This window comes from Rhinatrema bivittatum, chromosome 2, assembly GCF_901001135.1.
Source record: "Rhinatrema bivittatum chromosome 2, aRhiBiv1.1, whole genome shotgun sequence".
NCBI lineage: Eukaryota > Metazoa > Chordata > Amphibia > Gymnophiona > Rhinatrematidae > Rhinatrema > Rhinatrema bivittatum.
This window is the reverse complement of record NC_042616.1, coordinates 741,928,092-741,945,610: the sequence shown is the minus strand read 5'-3', so window position 1 is coordinate 741,945,610 and position 17,519 is coordinate 741,928,092. Positions and strand designations below refer to the sequence as shown.

The following is a 17,519-nucleotide window of genomic DNA, read 5'->3' as shown; positions in this document are numbered from 1 at the left end:
TCATCTTCATTCTATAGTCTTGTCTCCAAAATATATGGGAATGTATTTCACAGTGAATGGTGAATTTAACTTAGATTCCATTGCATTAACATAACATAGATTATCAAGTATTGTACATGTGGCTCCTCTAGGGCTGATGCAATAAATGAGCCCGGAAAACGGGCGCTCAGTGATAAGTGCCCACTTTTATAATGCGCGCCCAGACACCTCTCCTGGGTGCATGATGCAATATTTAAATGAGGGATCACACTGCCAAGGAGGCGCTAGGGCCAATTGCATGCCCCTAGTGCCTCCTTGGCAGAGGATACCCAGGAGAGGTAGGCTGTAGGGGTGTGCATTCGTTTTGAACTTATAGGTAAAATGCAACTTATATTTGTTTTTTAACTTAAAAAAGTGATGAGGCGAAAACGATCGGATTTCCAACTTATTCAACATAGCTATGTTGAATAAGTTGGAAATTGCGATCGTTGATCCTAAATAAAAATTTAAACCCCTCACCCTCCTTAATCCCCCCCCCCCCCAAGACTTACCAAAACTCCCTGGTGGTACAGCAGGGAGTCAGGACGCCATTTGTGAACTCCTTTGCGAGGAGCACGTGACGTCGGCGTCACGTGATTCCCCGCGGGTTCGCTCCGGGACCCTCGTTCGACCCAAAAGGAACTTTTGGCCAGCTTGGGGGGGTCAGGAGGCCCCCCCATGCTGGCCAAAAGTTCCTTTTGGGTCGAACGAGGGTCCCGGAGCGAACCCGCGGGGAATCACGTGACGCCGACGTCACGTGCTCCTCGCAAAGGAGTTCACAAATGGCGTCCTGACTTCCCGCTCGACCACCAGGGAGTTTTGGTAAGTCTTGGGGGGGGGGATTAAGGAGGGTGAGGGGTTTAAATTTTTATTTGCACGTATGGACATAGACTCAACTTATGGAATTCTCCATATGTCCATATTGACCGCAAATGGGACCCCCTTTCGACTTATGGACTTATGAACATAAACTTTTGGTCTGCACATCCCTAGTAGGCTGTCAGCGGGTTAGGAAAATGGATGCTTAATTTTACTAGAGTTCACAGGTTAGGAAAATAAACGCTGGTTAATTGAGCATAATTTTCCCTAATTTGAGCACAGGCATTATATATTTTTTTTAAACCTTTTAAACTTTTTGGTTTCTACAACTTAATATCATTACGATATTAAGTCAGAGGATGTACAAAAAAGCAGTATTTTTTGCTTTTCTATACAACTTTTTGGGCTGCTCAGAAATTAATGCCTGCTCTGGGCAGGCATTAATTTCTGAGCATAAAAATGTGCGGGTCAGGCTCACAATCTTTTTAGATCAGGGGTGAATAACTAACAGTGCTCATCATCATGCATTTGCCACTGGTTGGATGTGCATTTTGGATGCACTAATCCCCTTATAACATAAGGGGCTGTGGACGCGCATCCAAATCGCACATCCAACCATAGTTTAAAAAGTGTGCTTGGCTGAGCGCGCTGTTTTGCATCGGCCTCATAATTGTTAATGACAAGTGAATAGTTGCTAGAATGGAGATAACTGAGCAAAAATTAAAAACTATTGATGAGAAAAAATGTACTTCTTGGCTTGATCAGCAATGGTTAATCCAGTGCTGTCCACAGTAAAAAAAAGTATTTTCATAATGCATATGACCTTCAACAATTTAGTGAGTGACATTCTGAGTCTCCTGAAATATGATCCCCATTCCCTTGTATTGCTTATTATCCAGGTGGTTTTACAAGGTATTTTGTTATTATGAGTCTTTGAGTATGCAAAATTCTTGATCTGCATATATAGTGGACTAGGTAGAGATATTTGGCCCACAATGTTTTTTGACATACTGAATAATTGGCTCAAGGAATATTTGGCTCTGACCTATGGAGAATTACTCAAATGGCTGATTTATTTTTTGTACACCACATTTTACAGAATTAAAGCCAGAATTATTTGCCTTGTCATAACAGCTGCTACAGCTTCTCTGATATTTTCTTTTTGGCAGAGCCAGGCAGTCTTCCTCCTGCTTCTTTGGATTTCCTCTTCAATTGGAGCAAGGGCTGGAGGATTTTTTTTTCCCTAGTTTTACAGTATAATTCCCTTCCCAGTCATCACAGCAGCATGTTTAGAGGACATGCATCAAGGCGCCTTCCAGAACCTTGCAATTCTGGGACCTAAATCTGGCCACTAGTTATTGCCATTGTATGATGACTTGGACTCCCTCCCCCAGGGGCTGTGAATAGGGTTACCAGCTGGCTCCATCTTTTCAGGACAGGTTGATCCACTCTTGGATTTATCCCATTGCCTGTAGGCAATTGCAGCTCTGATGTCACTTCTGATGTCTCTAAGAAAAGCAACAGTACAAGTCCATGCAGTCAGTGGGGTAAAACCAAAGTTGGATCAGTTGGTCCTGAAAATCTGGAGCCAGTTGACAGCTCTAGATGTGAAGGCCACCTCCACAGCATCTGCAGCCCTAGCTAGTCTAAGGAGCAGAAGACATAACTTGGGAATTGAACCCATGTCCTCTGCATTACCATTACCTCTGTTATTTCTAACTTTATGCTCTGCTTATATAGGTGCCAGCTCTGTGGATACAGTGAGTGCTTGAGCACCCTCCCCAATTCTAAGCAAACTCCTTTACTTTGTCCAGGGATGGGTAATTTATATTGACTTTAGTACCCCCAGTCATTTTGAAAGGTTGGCTCCTATGTGTGCTTACAAATTAATCTACATCAATATTATTAAAACAAACATGCAAAATTCAATTAAATTAACATGCTGATGTTTAATAAGATTATGAATACTCTATGAGCCTATAAGTCTTTTCTTTTTCTTTTTTTTAAAGTTGTTACTTGTGCAAGTATCAATTCTTTTACATTGGAACATGGAAGATGGCGCATAGTGAATGGCTCACATTATGAGTACAAAACCAAGGTTGTGTTTAGCTGTGACCCAGGTTATTATAGATTAGGACCAGCATCAATTGAGTGTCTTGCTAATGGAACCTGGAGTTGGAGAACTGAAAGACCACACTGCCAAAGTAAGCATATAATAAACCAGCATCAAACAAACGTATATCTGGAACATTAAAAATGCAAACATTTTTTTATAGCAGTGAAGTGTTTCAACTGATTCTTTAATGCAATGCCTACATGCATATCCAGACTGAAATTCCATAAAAGGGCTTTAAAAATCTAACTGCTTCAGTTTACATGTATTTACTACATACAGGTTTTTCTCTTTTGTCCGCTATTCCAGGGGTAGCAACTCTGGTCCTTGAGTGCTGCAAAGCAGTCTAGTATTCAGGATATCTACAATTAATATTTAAGATATATATTTGAATACATTGGAGGCAGTGCATACAAATATATCTCATGCATATTAATTATGGATAATCTACAAACCAGACCTGTCTGAAGAACTTGAGGACTGCAGTTACCTATTCCTGCTCTATTGGTTCAATAGAACCATAAAACAGGAGTGCTAGTCTGAATCCTTTCTTCAAATGAGAAATTTTAGTGCCCCATTTGTTCTGATTCCTCAAATCTTGTGCCATCGCTGCTACAACTTACGTGAACTAAAAATGAAAAAGAAAATATGCAAGCCAGTTTTGTAGAAAATTTGCAAGCCAGTTTGGCAATATTTGAACTTCTTCTTTAGAAATCATCTGTGTGGTATGAGTTCTTTGCCATTTTATGTGTAATAAGCCATGTGGTATATCAAAATGAAAAAAGACACAATAGAAACTAAGTGGAAATAGGCTCAACTAGAAGGAGCTCTCATCCTTTTTCCTAATGTAAGGAATATATTCATTTTTCATTTAAAAATATACATAGAGCAGATACACTAATGGGTACATTTTAAAAAAGAGTGCACACGCGTACTTTTGTTCGCGCACCAGGCGCGAACAAAAGTACGCTGGATTTTATAAGATACACGCATAGCCATGCATATCTTATAAAATCCGGGGTTGGTGTGCGCAAGGGGGTACACATTTGTGCAAATTGCACGCGCTGAGGCCTGCGCGCGCTACCCGTTCCCTCCGAGGCCGCTCCGAAACCCTCCTGACCCCCCCAAGACTTACCAAAACTCCCTGGTGGTCAAGCGGGGGGTCCGGGAGCCATCTCCTGCACTCAAACTTTCGGCTGCCGGTATTCAAAATGGTGCCAATAGCCTTTGAGCTTACTATGTCACAGGGGCTACCGGTGCCATTGGTCGGCCCCTGTCACATGTTAGGAGCAATGGATGGCCAGTGCCATATTGTGCTCCTACCATGTGACAGGGGCTGACCAATGGCACAGGTAGCCCCATTGACATAGTAAGGGCAAAGACTATTGGCGCCATGTTGATTACTGGCAGCCGATGGCCTGAGTGCAGGAGGTGGCTCCTGGACCCCCGCTGGGCCACCAGGGACTTTTGGCAAGTCTTGGGGGACCCTCCTGACCCTCACAGCTTTTGTACCAAATAGCGCCACTGTGAAAGGTGGTGCTATTCGGTGCACTACTGCTGACGATAATGTTAGTAACATTATTGCCGGCAGCAAAGACACCACTGACTCTGCATCCTCCCCTCCCCCAATTTGCATGCTATCACATGCTAAAAGGTCCTTTTCACATGCAATAGAGGCTTATCGCACGTGATATGGCAGTATTGCGTGCAATAAGCCTTTGATAAATGACCCCCTGAGTTAGCTGGATAAAATGTTATCAGCATGGCAAGATTTTAAATCCTTCCATTGGTCTTACTAAGTCTGTATGTATACAAGGCATGTCTGACCCATTTTACTTAAAATAAATAATTTAACAATTTTTATTGTAATTATCCTAAATCCATGTTACTAAGCAGCTGAATAAATCTAGCTTTTTTATATTAAAAAAATGTGTAATTTCAATCAAACTTTTCACATCAGAGCTAGTGTTATAACTGTAAGTAGAAGAAATCTGTTCGCTTTTCTATATGTAAACTAAAGTACTGAATCTCTGCAATTAACAATTAGCAGCTATAGAAATGGGTATAATAGATAAATAGATGAATGGTAAAGTTGGTATAGTGACAGCATCTAATTTATGATTTGATTTCCATTGGTAATTTATGGATTCACCATGGGGAATGCATAGCAGTTCTACTACTTTACAGGATCTACTTTGGGATTTACCACAGTCTAGAGTTATTATGTCTGACTTTTACTGTTGTGCTGCTTTGAATCAACACAGTATTTCAATAGAAAAAAGGATGGATAACAAAGCTTTTTCTTATTTCTTTCTTTTTCTTTTCACTTTGTCATACCGCTTGAAGTATTTATATTCAAATTACTATCAGAGAAAATGTACAAACAATGTCACAACACAACCAAAATCATTAGGTGCAGAATGCAAAATGCCAATAATGTACACAGCTCAAGATATTTTAAAGAGTTTGCTGCTGTTAAGGTAATGAGGATGTTGTAATTTTGATCTCCCAGTTCAAATATGAATGGGCATAACTGCCTGAACTGCTGTGAATCAGACTGCAGAGAACAGGGAACAGTGACATCTCTTCCTGATCTTCTCGTGAGAGTTATATACGTATTCACCTTTATGATTTCTACTGTTTGAAAATATATGCCATGCTAGGCAGTCCAAAGCCCCACTCTCTGTATGAATGTTGCAGCTACAGTAATATTTCTGTCAGAAAGTACTGACAGATGCATGCTGTACGTGTAAGCTTCATAAGGATGCTTGCCATTAATTCAGAGCTATAATAAATACGAGACCTTTGGAGGAGACTACAGCTGTAACAATGAGCCATGGGGATAAAATAATGTCTTTCTAAATGAAAAGTTATAAAAAATAAATAAATAATGTCTGAGCACACATTAATATGCCTTTTGAGTCCTAATCTTTATAAGATCATTTAAAATAGAATAAAAGCAACCATGAAAAACTGCAGTTGAAAGACAGCTAAATCACGATTTATTTTGGAATTAAAACATCAGTTGAATGTTCTGGTGAAAAATAATATATAATATAAAATATATGCTGTAATATTTGTCTGCCTCATTTTACAAAATGATTAGCAGCAATTCTTAAATAATTTAAAAGAGCATGTTCCAATTCAGTTTCTTTTCTTTTTTTCAGCTGGGCAGTTTCCTTTGGGATTTCATCTCAATTGAAACTGGCTTTTATGAGCTACAGCAGTGCTCCCATACCTTTTTTTTTATTTTGTGGCCCACTTTCAAGTTTGCTCAATCCTTATGGCACACAAAAACAAAGTTTGCCTGATCCTAACCCTCCCCTTTTTTCCACTGGAAGGAGAGGAGTAGCACTTTTTACCTGTGTTTTCCTCATTCTGCCGGCTTTTATCTGACATCTGAAAGAGTGATAAGGGGCTGATCCTGCAGCAGGGCCCCATACATTCAAACATGGATTGAAATTGTGAGAGGCAGTGCATACAGATAAGAAGTGATGCTCTTCTCCTGCCAGTGGGAAGGAGGAAGGGAGGGTAAGGTTACCAGTGTTCTGGTGGGTAAATCTGGGACACTTGCTCCTTGTAGTGCTAGTTCCGTTTGTGTCCAACGAGGGGTCCGGGAGCGGAACCGCGGTGGACCACGTGACAGCCGCGTCACTCCGACGTGACGCGGACGTCACGTGCTCCTCGCAAAGGAATAGAGGAATGGCTTCCTGACTCCCCGCTGGACCACCAGGGAATTTTGGTAAGTCTTGGGGGGGGATTAAGGAGGGTGAGGGGTTTAAATATTTATTTAGGGAACCGGTGCACGTATGGACATAGACTCAACTTATAGAATTCTCCATATGTCCATATTGACCGAAATTGACCCCCCTTTTCAACTTATGGACTTATGAACATAAACTTTTTGTCTGCACATCCCTAATTTCCACTATTTCTTCATCTTTCTCCACATATTGCTCCATGTCACCTATCAATTTCATTATATTTCCTCGGGCTTTCTTCCTTTCTCTGATATATCAGAAAAATGTCTTGTCATGCCGCTCTACCTCTTTGATAATCCTTTCTTTCTTTTGACCTTTTCCTTTCTTGATTTATTTCCTTGTCTTTCTCTGCTACCCCAGGTATGCTTCTCTGTGCTCCTCTGTTTGGGATCCTTTGTACTTCTTGAATGCATTTCTTTTTGTGTTTATTGTTTCATCCAGCTCCTGTGAGAGCCAGATCAGTTTCTTTATCATCTTACTTTTGTTTACATTTCGAACATATAGATTTCTTGCCTTTGTAATAGATCATTTTAATTTGGCCCACTATTGCTCTACCTCACCCATTTTCTCCCAGTCTTCTAGCTGTTCCTTCAGGTATGTTCCCATTTTGACAAAGTCTGTATTTTTGAAATTCAAAGCTTGGATCTTCGTATGACATCTCTCTATCCTGGCTACTCTATCACTAGTGCTCAGATGAGTATCTACATGCACATTAGAGATATTATCGTCGAGAGTCAAGTGTTACTTCCTCACCCTTTGGTTCCATTACCATTTGTTGGAGCAGATGTAATGAGGGCCAAGGAGATGTGCCCCTTTGCCCGGGGGGTAGTTGGTACTACCTGATGAAGCGAACTCCCACAGGTTCCTACCATCAGGAGTTGAGGCTGGGCTGAAGCGAGGGCTGACAGGAGCTTCACCACTGGAGGCCCGAGGTCACCCTGGGTTGAGCCCTCAGAGACCCAAGCTGCTTGGTCTTAGGTGGGCCCTTGGGAAGATGGAAGGTTTGTTGAAGTCGAGTCCTAGGTCAAACGCCAGAGAATCACCAGTCTGAGGTCTGAGGTCCAAAGCCAGAGAATCGCCAATTGCCAGTCCGAAGTCCACAGCCAGAGAATCGTCAGTTGCCGGTCTGAGGTCCAAAGCCAGAGAGTCGCCAATCGCCAGTCAGAGGTCCAAGCCAGAGAATCAGTCCAGAAGCTGCAGAAAGAATAACGGGTACAGGGCTCGGATAGGCAGGTGCAGGACTCGGAGAGACAGTCAGGAACCAGGAATAAGAGCATCAAAGGTACAGAGAACTCACTGAAGCAAGCAGACTTGTTGCAAAGTCAAAGAACAGGAAAAGGAAGCCTCCATATATACTCCCTGAGCTCTGAGGTCATCCAAGCAGCTGAAAGTAATTCCGGTGATGTGGGCTCTTTAAGAGACTGCAGGAGGCGCGGTCTCATGCCTAGGAGGGTGGTAACTTACTGGAACACGGAAATGCTGGCATGATGGAAATGAAACTGTAGAACTAGGGGTCATAAAATGAAACATCAAGGGGGATGATTTCGAACCAACATCAGGAAATAATTCTTCACAGGGAGGGTTGTGATGCCTGGAATGCCCTCCCAGAAGAAGTAGTGAGGTTGAAAACAGTAAATGATTTAAAAAAGGCATGGGATAAACATTGGAGATTCCTAGATGCTAGATATTGGAAATGGAAAAAGGGGTATATAGGGTTAACCGCACAGAGTGGCAGTTGCTACTTTTAACAGAAAGGTTAGGGGTAACTTACACATAATGGGTTATAATCCTTAATAGAAGGTTTGGGGTTAACTGCACAGAGAGACATTTATAGTCCTTAACATAAGCTCCCAGGAAATGTGCATGGCGTGTCCATTTCTACCATGAGTAACTTGCTGGGTAAACTGGATGGACCAATTGGTGTTTATCTGCCCTCATTTCTATTTTTTCTATTTTTATTTTATTTTAAAGACTTTCTCTAATCCGTACTATTTCACGCTGTCTCCTAATCCTACTGCAAAAGCTTCATTGAAATAAGTGAATTTCTCACAGAACTTTAGAAAAATAAAAATGCATTGCTCTTATTTATATTAAGTTTATATGGTGCATTTGTGCCATGGTCTTATTTATATTAAGTTTATATGGCACATTTGTGTCAATCTGCTTTCTAACACAGAATATTTTCTAGTGTTTATTTAATCATTAGAATGTACTGTATATATTAAAGTTCAAAATTAATTTGATTTAATCCATTTTTGTTATACATGTTTAAATGTTGTTTTTTAGTACTACAGTGTCATCTGGTACAAACTTCACTTGCTTGAAATACCATATTATATTTGTAGATACCCAAATGTAGAGTACTGTGCATAAACAGATTAGTTGACATGATAAGATACAAAGAATACTGTGAAATGCTGTATCAGGTTGCTCTATCCAGAAGTGCATTTTGCTGTAGGCAAAGCAACATCCAAATGCATTAGAATATGTCATTTCACATAATTCCTGCTGTGATACCATGACATTTTTTTTAGAATATGCATATCATTACTTTATTTAAAATATTGTACCTATCAAAAAGGATCTGTAGCAGATGTGTGCAATCAGACTTAAAGTAAACAAGGCTTACCCAAGTAAAAATCTAAACTTTAAGATTTTTGAAGAATGTTATCAAAAGCACAAAATACAGATAACATTGATTGATTGTCTTCTTTTTACTCTACACAGGCACTTATTGCTTCAAACTTCTATTTGCTTCCTCCAGAGATACCTTCTCAGTGGGAAGAGCTTTGCCTCCTAATTGGCTTCTAAAGCCTCATAATCATTTATTTTTCTGGCAAGAGCCTGAAGTTAGGCTCAGTCAATGACACATGACAATTTTTCATATGTGTTGGAATGGGGTGGGCCATCCTGCCCTTGCCCTACCAACTTTCCATCTGCTGGGGACAGGATTTTTAACTCTTTTTTGGCTGTCCACAGCTGGAAACAATTGAGGCAGGCCCAGTGCCAAGCTTTCCCTTTGAGAATTGGGTAAAGAAAAATATGCACCCAGACCCTTTACCTGTTATTTGTGTGGGCACATTTTACAGCAAAATTTTATAATTATGTGTACGCATGCAATTATAACTGTATGTGTACCCACGTAAGTATTAAGCTTTCTCTGATCCTGCCTCCAGGAATGCCTCCTGGCTCTGAGCATTAAAGTTGGTGTGTACTGTCACTGCACACATTCTTTTATGTGCAGATAGTGTAGGCAATTTTCAAATACTCCTTTTCCATGCACAAAACATTTTTTTTTGGTGTGGAAATCACTTAGGCCTGGATTCATCATTCTTCGCAGAATGTTGAATCCTGCGAAAACGGGGGGGCGGGCCTGTGAAAGCCCACAGCCTTCACACCATGGCAATATGCTGGCTGTCAGCTTTCGCACCAAATAGCGCCACAGTGAAAGGTGGTGCTATTTGGTGAACTACTGCCAACATTAATATTAGTAACATTGTCGCCGGCAGCAAAGCCCCCCTCCCCGCCCCGATTCCTCCCCTCCCTGCCCTGACTCCTCCCCTCCCCCTAATTTGCCCCGACTCCTCCCCTCCCCCTAATTCACATGAGATATGGCCTTATTGCATGCGTTAGTGCCCTTACACATGCGATAAAGCTTTAGAAAATAACCCCCTTAGAAAATTGTCCTTGGAATATATTGGCAAACATTTGTTCACAAACATTTTTATTTAAAAAAATAACATTTCATTTTGTGTGTGTTCATACTTTTTTTTTCCTTGCAAGTTATTTCCTGTGGAGAACTTTCTACATCGCCGAATGGGAACAAGATAGGTACTCAAACCACTTTTGGATCAACAGCAATATTCACTTGTGATGGAGGATTTATGTTGGTTGGATCAGCTGTAAGAGAATGCCTCTCATCTGGACTCTGGAGTGGAATGGAAACCAGATGTTTAGGTATGAAATTATTATAATTCAGCTGTTTTAGTTATTTTATATTAGAGATGTGCTTCGGGTAAAAATTTCATGTCAGGCTTCATTTCGGGGGCCCCCCGTGGGAATTTCATTTTTCCCCTGCTTCGGGTTTTTTTTTTCGGGGGCCCCAATTTTCGGGTTAGTGCACACTATCGGGAGTTAGTGCGCACTAATGGGAGTTAGCGCGAACTAACTCAAAAATGAAATTTTTTCCGAAATTTCAGAAAAAATGCAATTGTTTTTCGGTTCTCACAAACCATTCCAAATTAGGCAATTTTGTTGACATAATTCGGAAAAACGATTGCACATCCCTATTGTATATTGATAAAGACAACAATCGAGTCATTGTTTCTGCATTTAGCAGAATCGTGTTATAGAATCTTTTCCATGCTGGGCTGTTTTATGCAATGACTCCAGATCTACATCTGGAGACAGATTTTCTGTCTTTAATGAAAATGGAAACTTAGTTTTTAAGTCAAGCTTGTATTGGGATTTAAGAGTGCCAATCGTGTTTAGGTTAAATTATGCTTAACTATACATTTAGCTGTTGCTTAGATATTGAAAATTGTTCCCTTCTCATTCAGTTGGCTTTTAGATTCTAAAAGTTTTCCTATTTTATTTGGGCTATGAGGTTTTTGTTATCTAAAGTAGAAATAAAAAAATAAATTAATTTTTGATCACATGGAGTTTGTTTTATTATTTTGTAAATATGTATGTTATGTTTATTATATTGATCTTTACTATGTTAAAGCTGTTTCTAGTTATTTGATTTTTGATATATTTGGGTTTAATTTTAAAAATATTTTCACAAGTAAAATCAGCATATATGCATGTAAGTAGAAAGTACACTCATATGCTATTTTGGAAACATCAAGAGTATGCACAAACTTGTGTCACATGTAAATGTCAACAGGGACAAGAAGGTATTCAGAGGTATGTAGAAGTACATACACAAATTGATATTTTGTAATCGGTACATGCACATATATTACTCCTGCTAATTGAATCATAGAAATAAAATTGCATTTAGTTTTAGGCTGCAGCTTTTGGGTGGGAGGTCAGAGTTAGGTGTAGGTTGTTAGGGTGAAGTGCTGGAGGATCTGGGAAACTGGTAGAGGTGTGAATAAACTGGTCACTGCAAATAGAACAGATATTCAATGTTCAATTTAAGGTCTGGATTGTGTCAATATTTTGTTTGGTAGCCACTTACCAGATTCTCAGGAAAAACCAGAGAGAAGAAGAAACAGTTATTTATTTAACTTATACTTGAAAAGAAAGTTGTTTCTTAATCAACAATGAAAATATAAAATCACGTATTCATTAAAGAATGCAAATAATCTTTTTTCTACAATTATCTTTCTGACTTTTTTTTAACTGGAAATAGAAACAGAATTACATAATTGTCCAGTCCCTTTCCTTAGAGTTCAGACTTTTTGTTACTTGTAACTTTCTTCCTTGATAAGGGTCTAGATCCTGAAGTAATCTTCTTCTTTAGAGTACTCTTATGACTTCACAACTTTTAGCAGTCCATTACTCCATCTGAAAGGAAAGTTTACACAATTTAAATCCTGCAACCCATTCAGATTTCCACTGGCTTCTGGCTTATAGCTATGCTGTTGGTAGCACAGGTTTGCTACCTCCTTCCCACATTCCTGCTGGTTATGAAGTAGATATTCAGTCTTATCTGAGTTTGTAAATTAGCCAGATAAGACATATCTGGCAAACTTATATGAGATATTCAGAAGCATGGCTATGCTGCTGAATATCTATGTACAAAACACTTCTTAGACAGATAAATGTTATCTTGCTAAATTAAAACTGCTGTATGGCAGGTCTAAGATATTCCATTAAATGGATAAGTCCAATTATCATCTAAGTTATCCAACTAAGTACTGCCATTTTGTTAAGCCCATTGCCAAAATACCAGCTAAATTATATGGCTAAGTTGTGATCACTGAGCATAGCCAGATATTCAGTGTCTGCTACTTATCCGAGTAATTAGCTTTGAATATCAGGTTCCATGTGTATTTATTTGAAATGCAGTATCTCCAAGTACTGAGCATGTATATTGCTCTTTAGCATGGCTGCTGTAAAGCAACAGCATTCAACTAAGCATGCTTTATGCCCTTCTCTCTCTCAAGTCTTCTTAAAGAGAAACTCATTATGTAACTAAAATCCATGGGGTTACACAAGTACACAAACAATTAAGTATTTTCAGAAGCTACGCATGTGCATACTTGATAAAGTACACGCCTTTGCATATATCTCAAGGATTATTATATGCACATTAAAATTATTTTGCAAATAAAATATATGTACAGAATTTTTATAAACTGGGTAGAGGAAGCGTTTTCCTGCATTAAAAATATACGTGCATACTGAAACATACAAGTATATTTTTGAGGGCAGAAATGTTCAGTATTTTAAAAAATGAATTGCTAATACCATACAAGGCCAGATCTTAAAAAATACATGCGGGCATAGATTTGTTCGTGCAACCCGGTGCGAACAAATCTACGCCCAATTTTATAACATGCACGTGCAGCCGCGTGCATGTTATAAAATCCGGGGTCGGCATGCGCAAAGGGGTGCATATTTGTGCACCCTGCGCGCGCCGAGCCCTAGGGGAGCCCCAATGGCTTTCCCCGTTCCCCCACCTCCCCCTCCCTTCCCCTATCTAACCCACCCCCCAGCCCAACCTAAACCCCCCTACATTTGTTACATTAGTTACGCCTGCCCGAGGCAGGCGTAACTTGCGCGCACTGGCCAGTTGCAGGCGTGCCATGCCCTGGCACAAGCCGCTGTGCAGGAGCACTCGGCCATATCCCTGGACCGCCCCTGCCCTCCGCCCCTGCCCTCCGCCACACCCCCGGCCCCGGACCTCAGCCCGGCCCCGGACCTCCCCTTTTTCGAAGTCCTGGGACATACGCGTGTCCCAGGGCTTGCGCGCGTCACCAAGTCTATGCAAAATAGTCTCAGCGCGCGCAGGGGCAGATTTTCTCAGGTTACGCACGTAGCCTTTGAAAATCTGCCCCACAGTTTGTAAAAACTATCATAAATCTTCCTGTTCATATGGTGGCTTATTCAGATCTTTGGAATTTGAGCCTTTTAGGTTTTACTTATCTAATCATCTGTGATTCTATAAGATCCTGGAAGCTAGGTTAATAAATACTTTAAATAAATAAGGAGAGGACAATTTTCAAAGTCATTTCTGTGTATAAAACAGTACTTAAAGTAGGAAATAGGGTTTTTGAAAATTGCCTTGGTTGAAGATGGCAGACCTCATGCATCAACTAGAGAAGATTTTGGAGAGTGCTCATGAAAATCCAGCTGTCATGGTATATGTGGGCACTAATGACGTAGGAAGGTGAGGGAGGGAAGTTCTATAAATTAAATTTTAGCTTCTACTTTAAAAAGTTGAAATCCAAAACCTCCATTTTTGGAAATTCCCCCTGCTCCACATGCAAGATGCCAGAGACAGGCAGAACTCCTGAGTCTCAATGTGTGGATGAGACAATGGCTTTAGTTTTGTGAGGAATTGGGTAACATTTTGGGGAAGGGGAGTTTATCCCAGAAGGATAGGCTCCACCTTAACTGGAGTTGACACAGGCTGTTCACACTAACATTGAAATAGGAGATAGAGCAATTTTTAAACTAGAACATGAGGAAAAGTTGACTGTCACTCAGCAGTGTATGATTCAAAGGGAGGTATCTACTAAAATAACAGGAGTTGGACAACTCAACAGAGAGGTTCAAATAAAAGCATATTTAGCCCATTTGTATATATGTAAAGAACAGATTGAGTTAAAAGATTCCAAATTATCCCTGGCAAGTGCTAAGAATGTTGTATATACCAATAAATAATCTACCTTGAAATGTCTATATACTAATGCCAGAAGCCTAAAAAGTAAGATGGGAAAGGTAAAATGTATAGCTGTAGACATAATTGTCATCTCAGAGACTTGGAGGAAGGAGGACAATGAAGGAACAGTGCTATACAAGGGTATGAACATAATGTTTGGAATTATTAGGTAAGGGTTAGAAAATAAAATGGAGAATGTCATACTACCTCTAAATCACTCCATGGTGAAGCCACACACTGAGGCAGATTTTCAAAGGGGTACGCACGTAAGATACGTGCGTACCCCACGAAAACCTGCCCCAAGCTCCCCCTGCGCATGCCGATCCTATGTTGTATAGGCTGCCGGTGTGTGCAAAGCCCCGGGACATGCGTAAGTCCTGGGGCTTTCCTGGGGGGGCATGTTGGGGGCATGTCGGGGGGGGGGATGTTGCGACCGGCGCGTCATCGGGGCATTCCGGGGGCGGGGCCATGGGCATGGTTCCAGCCCGGGGGCGTGGCCACGGCCTCCGGGCCAGCCCCCGGACCGGAACATGGTGCGCCGGCAGCCAGCCCAACGCGCACAAGTTACGCCAGTCTCAGGCAGGCGTAACTTTTGCAATAAAGGTAGGGGGGGTTTAGATAGGGCTGGGGGGTGGGTTAGATAGGGGAAGGTGTGGGGGGTTGGAAGGAAAGTTCCCTCCGAGGCCGCTCCAATTTCGGAGCCGCCTCGGAGGGAATGGAGGCAGGCTGCGTGGCTCGGCACACGCAGGCTGCAGATTTTGCACTGCCTTGCACACGCCGACCCCGGATTTTAAAGGATACATGCGGCTACACACGTATCTATTAAAATCCGGTGTACTCTTGTTTGCGCCTGGTGCGCGAACAAAAGTACTCGCAGGCATACTCGAAAAAGCTATAACTGAACTGGAAATGGTACAGAGAAGGTTGACCAAAATTATAAAGGAGATGGAACAGCTCCCCTAACAGGAAAGGCTACAGAAGATAGGGCTCTTCAGCTTGTAGAAAAGATGGCTGAGGGAAAGAATGATGGAGGTCTATAAAATCATGAGTGAAATGGAATGGATAAATGTGAATTGGTTATTTAGTCTTTCAAATAAAACAGAAAATAAAGGGTACTCCATGAAGTTATTATATAGCACATTTAAAACAAATCCGAGAAAATCCTTTTTCACTCAATATAAAATGAATCTCTGTAATTCATTGCTGAAGGATAAGGTAAAGAAGCTTGCATAGCTGGGTTTAAAAAAGATTTTGACAAGTTTCTGGAGGAGATGTCCATAAACCACTATTAACCATATAGACATGAGAAATGCCAAACTTATCCCTGAGCATTAGCATCATGCTTGGGATCCTACCAGGTAGCTGTGACCTAATTTGGTCACTGTTTGAAACTAGATATGGACTTGATGGTTCCCCAGTCTGACCCAGTAAGGCAATTCATATGTTCTTATTTTCTTATGCCTATCCCATCTGCATATAAAGTTATGTGAAAAGTGCCATTACAAGCATGCTTATACACAGAAAAAGAACGACAATCCTGGTATGGGAGTAATAGCAGTTAGCAATTACACAAATACTTTTTTTTAAAATTTTATTTTTATCATATTTGAACAAAATCCAAGAAAAACAATTCTTGTTAAGAAAAGTGTAAATAACAAATAAATGCATCATATTGTATCACACATATGAAAAAAATAAGAAATACAGAAAAGTCTGCAAATATAGAGGGGGGAGGAGTCACAATTCAAAGGGAAAAGAAAAGCAAGAAGTAAAGGGGAAGCTCAAAGGTTCACTAGCCCTTAAATCTATCAAGGCAATTTACCCAAGGGGACCTAAGAGCATTAAGTAAAAATTCAAACATTTTCAGAGGGAGCCTTACCTGTGAGTAAAGCAGAAAAATGAGCAGGGTAAAAACAAAAAAAACATTATTAACATTTTGATATTTAACAAAACATTTAGCTGGATATTTTAAATGAAAGATTGCACCAATCTGTGTCACTTCAGGTTTTAACAATAAAAATTGCCTTCATCTGGAAAAATACATATTTATGATGGCAGAACAATTCATCTTTATGTTTGAAAAATAATTTACACACGTACTTTTAAGTGTCAAAAATACACATGTATATTTTCCAGAAAAGGTACACATGCATAATAGTGTGAACAGATCTATGTGTGTACATCTTCTGAATCAATTTTAAAATAAAGTTTTTCCTTTTGAAAATTGGCATGAAGCCTGCAGGTAAAAAAGAAGACTTTACACTTCTACATACAGTTTGAAAGTTGCCCCCATTAAGGTGATTTTTAAGACCTGCATGTGGGAGCACATGTGTGCACATTTGCCGGCTCGCACACATGGGTGTGGTGATTTTAAATATATGCATGTATATGTGTGTCTGTTATACAGTTGGCTATACCCGTGTACATGAACATAAAATTTTACACTGCTGCATGCATGTGCATACAAATGCCGCCTCGATCTCATAAGTGAAGGGGATTTTAGTGGATACATGTGCAGACGCAATTACCTGTTTACTCTGTTCATTCCCAGTTCACCCCAAGAAAGGAGAACTCTTCCTGAACCCCCTCGCTAACTTGCCTTCTTTTTACCCTATTACCCCTATCCTTAAATTCCACTGACTAGCCTATTTCTTTTGTTTCATGATTTACAAGCTATTCATAACAGAAGTAAAATTACACGGGTAGGGACCCTGATGCATGCTGGAGTGAATAAATACTTTCGCAGTAGTTTCATTCATATTTCCTGGAATGCCCATGCCCCTCCCATTCCCCACCCATTCCCCACCCAGACCATACCCAAGCCCCACCCCTTTTTTGAAAAAAAATGTACTCACATATCAGGAGATATGTGGGTACCCAGGTGCCTCTTAACATTCACATGGCGTGTACTTGGCTGATACACATACATATCTCCCATCTTTGCCACACGTAGGGCTTGTAAAATTCACCT

The 17,519-nt window shown here is 40.5% G+C and overlaps 1 protein-coding gene across 1 annotated transcript in view; it reads left to right on the top strand.

The window, feature by feature from the left end:
- CSMD3 (CUB and Sushi multiple domains 3) overlaps positions 1-17,519 on the top strand; it is a 3,551,396-nt gene that overhangs the window by 3,090,271 nt on the left and 443,606 nt on the right. Inside the window, 1 exon segment of the mRNA XM_029591914.1 lies at positions 10,495-10,668. Coding sequence (XP_029447774.1) covers positions 10,495-10,668 — 174 coding nt within the window.